Genomic DNA, 10280 nt, shown 5'->3' with positions numbered 1-10280 from the left:
TCCAGTTTAAGATTATTTTTAGAGTTTACTGTAGATATAATTTGCGACTCTTATTATAATTATTGTTCTTCCCTGATCATATGATTCTTCTGCTCTTGTAATCATTTTTTTCCCTAAGTGTTTTCCTTTTGTTTTACAGATGCAGGACCCGGTTTTGCTATAAGTGTGGTCGAATTTTTTTTTTGATTGGTCAAAAGGAAAAAATTCATTGAAAAAGAGGTACTTAAGGGGTACCTCAACCCGGTCCAAAAAGGGAGATTGAGTTTGCAAACGATCACCCAAAAAAGAGAACAAAGAAACAAAGAGCCAAAATAATTTAACAAACAAACCTTACATCAAACGTCTCGTATCCAAATCAAAGTGGTCGATGGAAATACGAATCCCGTAGAACTATCACCATGTTAGCCGTTAAATCCAACATGCTAGTGTTTGAATCCTCCCAAAAATAAGCTTGGATCTTAATATCTCGAATTATACTTTCCAAGTTTCGGCTTTTGTGATTGAAAGTTAGTGTTGTCGAAATTCGTTAAATAGCGGTTACGGATATTGTGGTTGTCCAGCTATTGTGTGGCATCCTGCGAGACCTCCTAGGTGGGATTGGGATTTCTATCTTGAAGTACTGAGTTGGTGCGTAGGTGTTGGTTTATTTGTAGCTTGGGCTTACTTTTGTTATATTATGTATATGTTTTTTTGAAGCAATTGGTAGTCTTTTTACCACTGTGCATAGTCTTTCTACCGATGTGCACTGTCTTATTACCAATGTGCATAGTCTTTTTACCGATGTGCATGATATATTTCAAGAAATTGGTAGTCTTTTTGTTGACAACTCCGAGAAGAAAGATTACAAGTTCTTCAAGACAGTTGAGAACTTACTAGCTACATTAGGTGCATAGGTCCAGAAACATCAACATCACAAGTTCCTTAAGACAGTTAAGAACCTACTAGCTATATTAGGTACATCTGTATTTTGAAGAAGTTGCTGGCTGGTTTTAAACTTTTACCTCTGTATTCTGATTTCAATAGCAATATTTCTTCTTTGGGGATTTTAGAATTGCTTGATGCATTGGAACTTTTTTTTTAATTATTATTAAGAAGAATAAGTGGGATATGATTTATTGTTGACCAGCTAGCTAGTTCAAACAGCTTGTTTATTTCTTTCAGTGTTATTTGAATTGTGTGGTGTTGCCTGTTGGAATTGGTATTGTGATTTAAACCATGCCACGACTATGTATAATGTACGGCTCCGAGTTTAGATTTGTTGAGTAATATGGAAATAATAAGAACAGATAAAGATGCATTACTTTCTCAACAATTGTGGAATTTTTATACACTCATTATGCTGCACAACTAAGAGTTGAAACGTGAAGATTACATGTAAATTGTAATCAAAACTTATAAATCTGAAAGACTGAAATTTATTGACAATGTGCAATCATCCATCGATTGTTCTTTTCACTGCATCATATACTTTTGAGTACAATTGACTGCAAAAGAGATATAGTGATGATTTGCAATATTTATTCTGTCCCCCGATTTGATTCTCATAGTAACATGAATATAAGACTCCCCCACACTCCCATATTGACACAATAAGTCTATCCTCTTCACCTTCTACTTCAAATTTCTTGTGCCTCTCTAGTAAACACCAACTGTAAGAAGTCGTCTCTTTTAGGATTTACAATTCGTTATTGCTGTTTTCAAAGATTTGCTTGCTCTTTCTGGCCTAATGAATATAACCAAGAACAAACTCATGAATTAGGAATTTGATAATAGTGAGGGGTTTCATGACCATGGTGAATAAAATGGCCTAAACATTTCACCGGTGGGTGTTACATTGTTAACCGCAGCTAAGAATGTTGCAGATTCGAATTACTTTGTGCATTCTTAGGCTCCTAATGATTTCGGGATCTTGTTTTTGGTTTAAATCAATTTAAGAGTTTTTGGTTTAAATCAATTTAAGATATTGAATTTCTTGTTAGTTATCGCACAAGTAGACTTGTATTCGTTAAGAGTATGCTAATCACTTACAATCGTATAGATATGTGATTTCATTTACATTTTGCATAGACAAAAAACAAAAGAACAATCTAACAAGGAGAAGTGCTTGTCACTAGGGCGCGGAGATCCCAAAACGTGAATGTCGTTCCATGAGATCCAGTTATAAGTTATAACTTGCCACAGAGCCACCTCCTCCGGTGAGTTACGTGAGTAAAAGTTGCCACACCATGTCATCACAGGTACCACTTCTCTCTTTATATAGGATCCACCACTTGACGATCCTCATTACCAGGATAAAAAATAGGCAACTGGTGGAATCCGCAACTGGTATACTTTCCTTTCGCAAGAAAATTCTGGTGTTTGCGCAAAGATATACATGCCGTCGTGATTCAGTTTCTCAATCTATAATATTCTAATCAAGGAGTGGGTACCAACACACAGTGAATTACATTCAATCATGTTTAGCCGCTATTGGTCGATCGAAGGAAGACCTTTTGTTATGTAATGTTGACGATAAAAACACAAAGAGTGGTCTTGATTTCGTGGTCGAACAAAGGGAAGGTCTACTCCGTCCGTGCCATAGGTATAGACTTATCCACGGTCGTTTGTGAATTTAGTTTCCATTTTAAGTTTGATTTTGCTTCCAAACCAACTCAAAATAACCGTGTCAGGATCAGTTATCCCACGTTAGTAGGAACTGCAATTGGTCAGTTTCACCGGAAGAATATATAAACACTCTCTGCCTATTTTTCTACTTGGGAGTTCTTTTACATATGATTTTTCTCTTCAATTTTAGAATGCCCGTCTCAAGCACCGACCTGATAGAAAGGGCAATAAAAGCCAGAAAACAAAAACAAAAAAATAAGTAAATGATCCATTGAAGCAAAAAAGACCTTTAATAGCATTCTTTCTGTTCATAGCAGATGTTAAGAAGAAGGGGACGACTGGAAACATAATCAAGGTTTGTTTCTTTATTTATTGGTTTTGGATTTTCCTGATCGACATTACTGCACAATATCTTTCTGATCATCTCAAAAAAAAAATTGGATCAGTTTCCTGATCATCTCAATACGAAAGTCTGTCACGAAGTTCATTTGAGAACAAATTAACTGATCAAAATTTATTTGGAAATTTAAGGATGTAAATCCGTTGTATAAACATTTTTTTTTCGGGTTAGGGAATATAATTTTGCACAATTATCACTTTGCAGGCCGGACATTGCACTGGATGACAGAAAAACAAACAAGTACGTCTCTAAGAATCCTAAAATTTGGGACAATGTGTCTTCAGAATCCAGTTCGTCAACCGTTACTACGTGAACCACCTAGAGACTTGGGAGAATTATATGAAGGGGACGACGCCAGGTCAAATTTGTCTCAGACACATTTGAAAGTATAATGCGGCAGATGCGACCAGCCATGGATCTTTGAATGCAATAGAGATTTGAGACCTTTCTGACAATTCCGGGAAATGGGAGACATGTAGGTTAGTCCAACCATACATCAATGATCCTTCTTTCTCATTGTTTGTTCGTGGAAATGAAATTAAATATGAAACCGAAGTCCGGACTATGAAATTAAATGCTAGACTTCAGCATCAAGAATATTTTCTTTTCCTATATTATGTATCTTCGTTGTATATGCGTATCCTATGAATATGTATCATCTTCTTTTTCACATGTCTTCTACTGTTGTTGTTGCTTAAGGGAGACGCAAAAAACAATGGTCGATGGTGATGGTTACGAGAGATGCAAAGATAATGGTGAATGGAATTGATCGAGGGTGAACTAAAAATTTCTTACTTCATTTTCGTTTTGTTGTTTTTCTTTCATTTTCAATTACTGGTAATTTGATCTTCTTCGTGCAGGTGCAAGTGGAATTGGTTTGTAGACGTAAAAATGGACTGAAAAGACATGTATATGGTGTGTTGGCCTACAAGTGCAACGAAGTTATTAGAGATTTTCTACAAAATCCATAATCATAGTTAGTTTTTGGGTGTTGTGGCCTGTATGTAATTTAAGTAAAACGTTTTTCTGTGTTCATACGTTCAGTTGATTGTATTCCTAAAGCTTTTGTGGACTCCAAAATGTGGTGTTTTTGGAGTTGGGAGGGATAGGTGAATACTTTGTTTCATATATTGTGAAATCTATTTTTCTTTTTTCTTTTTTATCGGTCTAACTCTTAATAGTTTTAACAGAATCAATTGTATGTTCTTAGAATGTGACATCCTACTGCCATATTAGGCGACGGACATCTAACGTTTTTGTCTTCATTTTTCTTTGCAAACATAATTCATTGTACACCAAATCAAAACATCCATCGTATATTACAAGTGAGCTTTAAAGTAAGGAGTTTGGTAAAAAAAAAAAAATCAAATTATAAACTTTTAACAAATATCTATCTACTTCGATTTTAATCTCTCGAAGTACAATGAGTGAATCGAAGGTTGCATAATTCAAGCCAAAAGCGTGGAGAAATGATGAAGTTCCCTGCAACTAAGACACCACTGTATTCTTTTTGCTCAAATTATGTCCTTATCTTATCTTTTTTTTTTCTTTTTTCTTTTATGGAACATTAGTGGAGTTTCTATTAAGTAAACTCTCTTGGATATAGACGGACTTTTGGAATCAATTCCTATAAGAGATCGTTGTTAATGTTCACGTTCCAAAAGGAACTACTAAATAGGAGCCATTTGAAGGCTAATGGAAATTTCTTTGAAAGCTATGCTTCTCTTCGTAACCACAGAGAAATACTTCGCTCAAATAACCATAGAATATTTGTAATTCCTTGGTAATCTCCTGGCGACTACGTTGATAACATAAAAAATACAAACTTTAATTCATCCCAGTTTGTGTTGTCTGAATCAGCTAAGCTACATATAGATTTCCTTTTTTTTTTTAATCCTATACTACTTCATCCCAGTTTTACCGCTCTGAATCAGCTCAACAATTTAAGTTTTACGGGGTCATCTCTGTTTACGCTAGAGTTTTATGTTTGATGTTGTATTAATGAAAATTAGCACATCAAAACTCTATGTTTACCAAAGTAAAGTTGTTGCACATTATCTACAAGATCATCCAGGAGACAAAATGATTTGCATGACGGAAGCCAGAAGGATTCAGCGCGGCCAAACAAGGGACTGGAAAAACTTTTTTGTACAACACAAAAGCAAGAAGCTGTCGTAGAGATGGAAAAATAGTCTTAATTGTTGCTTCATCTGGTATATCGCTTCACTACTTCTTGATGGAGGTCGAACAACACATTCCACTTTTAAGATTCCATTGAAGTCAAAGATGAAAAAAGTATTAGTATTAGTAAAGACTCGGATTACGCCCAGTTGCTTAAAGAAGTCAGATTGATCATATGGGATGAAGTTTCAATGCAACATAGATTTTGTGTGGAAGCAGTTGATCGCCTACTACGAGATATTCGCAGTGATGACAGATACTTTGGAGGTGTAACAGTCGTCTTGGGTGGAGACTTTAGACAGACTCTACCGGTGGTCTCGAATGCAAGTCGAGAACAAACTGTTGGAGCATCTATAAGAGGTTCATTGCTTTGGGATTACATTATTGTCTTGGCATTAAACAAAAATATGCGATTGGAGCAGGAACCGGAAAATTTGGAGCTTGCTGACTACTTGCTTGAGGCAATGAAATTTCATTGAATAAAACTATATTTATCGTAGACATAGCTATTTTAAATTTGATTAATTGACATGTAGATTGGAACGAACCCTGAAGAGGTTGTTAATCTTCCATCGACAATGGGTCGATGTCAAAACATGCATGAGCTAATATCTTCATTGTATCCGCTGTTGGGAATGGATGAACCAATGTCACCCGAATACTTAACTGAGAGGATCATTTTATCTCCACGTAATGAAGACGTCCATAATATTGATATGGACGCATTAGAAAGATTACATGGGGAGACTTACACGTATTTTGCCGCTGACAAAATGATTCGGGATGATCATGGAAGGGATTCAGATTTTACAACTGAATTTCTCAACAATTTGAGTCCACCAGGATCACATCCATTTAAGCTAGACCTTAAAGTTGGATGTCCCATTATGTTGCCGAGAAATCTGGCACCGAAAGAAGGCCTTTGTAATGGTATAAGACTGGTGGTGACGAGGTGCGGACGACACGTGATTGAAGCTAAAATCACAACCAGAGAAAAAGCTAGTGAAGTAGTATTCATCCCCAGAATAACTTTTCAACCTTCAGCTTCAGAACTAAACATACAAATAGAAAGACGTCAATTTCCCATAAGCAACACAACCTTCAGCTTCAGAGCTAAACATACAAATGGAAAGACGTCAATTTCCCATACGCGTTGTATATGCGATGACTATTAACAAATCACAGGGACTATCGCTGAAGTATGTGGGCATTGATTTACGTACTCCAATATTTAGCCATGATCAGCTATATGTCGCATTGTCCCGGTGTACTGCTGTAAGGAGAATATACTTTATTGTTGCCAAATGAATCAAATATGTCTTTAGATCCGGTAACAACAAATATAATGTATCCTGAAGTATTATTGTAGAATTTGATGCTTCTTTTAATTTTCTAGATTGTATGGAACATGTAATTTTTAATATTTCTTTAGATTGGATGATTTTATTAGTTTGTTACTTTAATATTTCGTGAAAAAACAAACTCCCGGCATAAGAATATCCACAACGCTTGCACCAATCCGGATTTAGTCAAAACACGTCTAAAATTAATACACCAACATGCCGAAGGCGTACGAGAGGTTGAGACCAGGCCGAAGGCCTGGTTGATACCCTAGTATATCATACGACACAAATACCCAGCTGAAGGAGTAATCATTTTTCCATCTACCTATGGAGGATGGACGGATGGATTGTTTTATCACCGTGGAGATCTACCCGTTGACCTTTATCCAACGGTCATAAGCACATTAGTTCTGATAAAGCACGTTGTGCCTTGACCACCGGACTATTTTATAAATAACAATAAATTTCCTGAGAGAAAAATTCCATTAGAGAATCATTTTAGGATGGTAATAGGCTAAAGTGGGAAGCCATTCATTATAGTTGTACATCGTGAATAACTAAGATACTCCTTAAAACAACGATTTTTGGAATTTCAACTTCTTTTGCCGTGAATTCTCTCTTTTTCATCTGAATGAATACTTAATTCACTCGATCGATTAGTAACCTTCAAATCCGTTAAGTAATGGCATCACAGATGTCGATCGATGTTGTTCCTTGTACTGGTAAATCTCAGATACTTAATACTGGATATTCAATGAAAGCTTATGTAACATTTTCAGCGGGTAATGGTGATTATGTCAAGGGTGTAGTTGGACTAGCAAAGAGTTTACGTAAAGTTAAGAGTGCTTACCCTTTGGTTGTTGCCATGCTACCTGATGTGCCACAGGAACGCCGAGAAATCTTGAGATCTCAAGGATGTATTCTTAGAGAAGTCAAGCAAATTTATCCACCGGTACAGCAGACGCAGTTTGCTAGGGTATATTACGTGATCAACTACTCAAAACTACGTATACGGGATGTAAGTAGTTTCATGCACATTTTCATGATTCATCACTGTATAGTAAGTAATGCGCTAGACATGCTCGGAGTGGGATCTAAGGTTTATATAAAGTTTCACATGTAATCTTTATGAACATTCTAACCATTCTTACACTCCGCTTATACCCCCTTTGTAGGCTATAAATTAAGGGATATTTATTTATCTTGAAAAGGATAATCAAGTGACAGCAGTCATTTAAATTAATTTTTTTGAACTGGTTATTGTCTTTGTACAGTTTGAGGAGCACAGCAAGATGATGTATTTAGATGCGGATATACTAGTGGTCGAGAATATAGACCATCTTTTCGATGCGGCAGATGGATATTTCTACGCTGTGATGGGTTGTTTTTGTGGAAAGACATGGAGTCATTCGCCTCGATATTCAATCGGCTACTGCCAACAGTGCCCTGAGAAAGTTATATGGCCCACTGAAATGGGTTCACCTCCTCCTTTGTATTTCAATGCAGGAATGTTTGTGTTTGATCCAAGCAGGTTGACTTGTGAAAGTCTTCTTCAGACTCTCCAAGACAGTACTCGAACGTCCTTCGCTATTCCACAAGTACCTTCTCATAATCCCATTTAGCTTTTTCGATACTGATTTTGGCATTGAATAAACTGACATCAAGTAGATGGCCAGTGAACTCAATACATTCTGAGTTTGTACAAGCCTCCCTCCATAAGTTAAGAACTTGGAGCTCCATCCTTGTAGTCTTTTTTCGATCCTTTCAATCGCAATATCCCATATGAATTTGCTTCTATAAGATCCCCCTGTAGGCATACCAAGGTAGTTAATCGGCAGTTCTTCGATGGAGCAACCCAAGATTAGATTTACTATCTCATTACAAGAAGTGTTCCCAATGCTGATTGCAGAGCTTTTAGATGTGTTGATTCCCAAACCCGAACATAATTGAAACCAGATAAGGGTAGATCTAATAACTTGTATTTGATCTGGAGAGTCGTTTGAGAAGAACAGGGTGTCGTCGGCGAAGAGCAGATGGGTCACCTGCTTTCCATATTGATTAACCTTGAAACCTTTATACAGACCATTTTGCTCTAACTTATCTATCATCCGACACAGTCCTTCCATTACCATTGTAAACAAAAATGGAGACAAAGGGTCGCCTTGTCGTAACCCTCTTGTACATTTAAACATACTGCCCGGACTACCGTTGAGTAATATTGCGAAGTGTGGAGTTGAAACACATGTATGAATCCACCTCCTCCATTTGATACCAAACCCCATTTTCTGCATCACACGGTCTAAGAACACCCATCTAACCTTGTCTATGCTTTTTTCACATCCAACTTAAATAACCAGTCTGGTTTATCTTTTTTTGTTCTCGAATCAATGCACTCATTCGCCATGAGAATGTTGTCTACAATCTGTCTGTTAGCCACAAATGTCGTTTGCGAATCCGAAATAAGCTTTCGGAGGACGCTTTTCAATCTGTTAGACAGCACGTGCGTAATGATTTTATAGGAAATGTTTATGAGGCTTATGGGCTTAAAATCTTTCACATCCTCCACACTGTCTCTTTTCGGAATAAGTGCAACGAAAGTGTTATTGGATCTCCAGTCTATGAAATTTCTCTCATCGAATTTTTTTACCATTGCCATATAATATTCTTTAGTTGTCTCCCACAAATGAATGTAGAACTCAACTGGGAATCCGTCTGGCCCAGAAGACCGGTTGGAGTCCATCTCCTTTAGTGCAATCTTAATCTCGTCTTCAGTAATAGGTCCTTCCATCATGGCACTTTCTTCCCCATCTAGTGTTGTGAACTCCAAATTCTCCATACAAGGTCTATTAACATTGTCTTCTTTATATAAATCTGAGTAGAATTGTTGTAGATGAGAGGAAATTTCTGTTTTATCTTCCGTGAGATCCCCGTTGATTCTCAGACATCCAATGTTGTAAAACCTAGAAAGATGGGATTACAAGACAGTTTTAGTGGATGCGAGCAACCAGTGGCACATAAACGTTGTGCAAAAGGATGTGGGTTTTTTGGAACAGCAGCGAATTTGGATATGTGCAGCAAGTGTTATAGAGATCATCTTAAAGAAGAAGAACAATCTCTTTTAGCCAAAGCCGCTTTTGAGAAGTCTGCAAACCCTAAGAAAGCTTTGACAACCTCTCCAAAGGAATCAGAGGCGAACTACCCTACCGATGATTCTAATGTTGCTGCGAAGCAGACTACTACAGCTTTGTCGAGTTCTGCATCATCATCAGCAACATCTGGAGGAGAAACTGGTGCAGTAGTGAAGAATAGGTGTTTGAGTTGTAACAAGAAAGTGGGGTTGACAGGGATCAAGTGCAAGTGCGGATCAGTTTTCTGCTCTATGCATCGCTACCCTGAGAAGCATTCATGTGACTTCGACTACAAGGCCGCTGGAAAAGAAACAATCGCAAAACTGAATCCACAGGTCAAGGCAGACAAGATTGAAAGATTTTAATTGCATAGATTTGTTTTCCAATTTGAATGTAATTTTTTTTGTTTTCTTGAAACATGAAAGATTACATGTAATTAAACTAGCATCTTTCCCGATAATTATGGAATTCGTATATACTTATTATGCAGCATAACTAAGAGTTGAAGCAAGAAAGGTTACACGTAAATAAGATATATATGCTCTCTTATAGCTTCCAAAATGTACGCAGCTTCGTAGTGACAATATGTACGTGCATGAATATCCATGTACCGTTCTTTTCACT

The 10280-nt window shown here is 37.0% G+C and overlaps 1 protein-coding gene, 1 long non-coding RNA gene and 1 pseudogene across 3 annotated transcripts; all 3 read left to right on the top strand.

Moving 5' to 3' along the window:
* The first annotated feature begins 2777 nt into the window (after positions 1-2777).
* LOC113274158 lies at positions 2778-4057 on the top strand. 2 transcript variants are annotated; one of them, XR_003322835.1, is made up of 4 exons: positions 2778-2959; positions 3209-3483; positions 3704-3779; positions 3865-4057. It is a non-coding gene; the product is annotated as an uncharacterized LOC113274158 (long non-coding RNA). The 2 variants fall into 2 exon arrangements; XR_003322834.1 differs by having other exon boundaries at positions 3704-4057.
* A 3153-nt stretch (positions 4058-7210) lies between these two features.
* LOC113272961 lies at positions 7211-8877 on the top strand (annotated as a pseudogene).
* Positions 8878-9496: 619 nt separating this feature from the next.
* LOC113272960 (zinc finger A20 and AN1 domain-containing stress-associated protein 1-like) lies at positions 9497-10052 on the top strand. Its single transcript, XM_026522740.1, has one exon. The coding sequence runs from the start codon at positions 9497-9499 to the stop codon at positions 10019-10021; it is 525 nt and encodes a 174-aa protein (XP_026378525.1). The 3' UTR covers positions 10022-10052.
* Positions 10053-10280: the final 228 nt, after the last annotated feature.

The sequence above is a fragment of the Papaver somniferum genome, chromosome 4 (genome assembly GCF_003573695.1).
Source record: "Papaver somniferum cultivar HN1 chromosome 4, ASM357369v1, whole genome shotgun sequence".
Taxonomy (NCBI): Eukaryota; Viridiplantae; Streptophyta; class Magnoliopsida; order Ranunculales; family Papaveraceae; genus Papaver; species Papaver somniferum.
Note: the sequence above shows the minus strand (reverse complement) of the source record. Positions and strands in the feature narration are given on the sequence as shown.

What these genes read in the sequence shown, in the direction of transcription:
- LOC113272960 (XM_026522740.1), top strand. Translation starts at nt 9,497, where the DNA reads ATGGGATTACAAGACAGTTTTAGTGGATGCGAGCAACCAGTGGCACAT.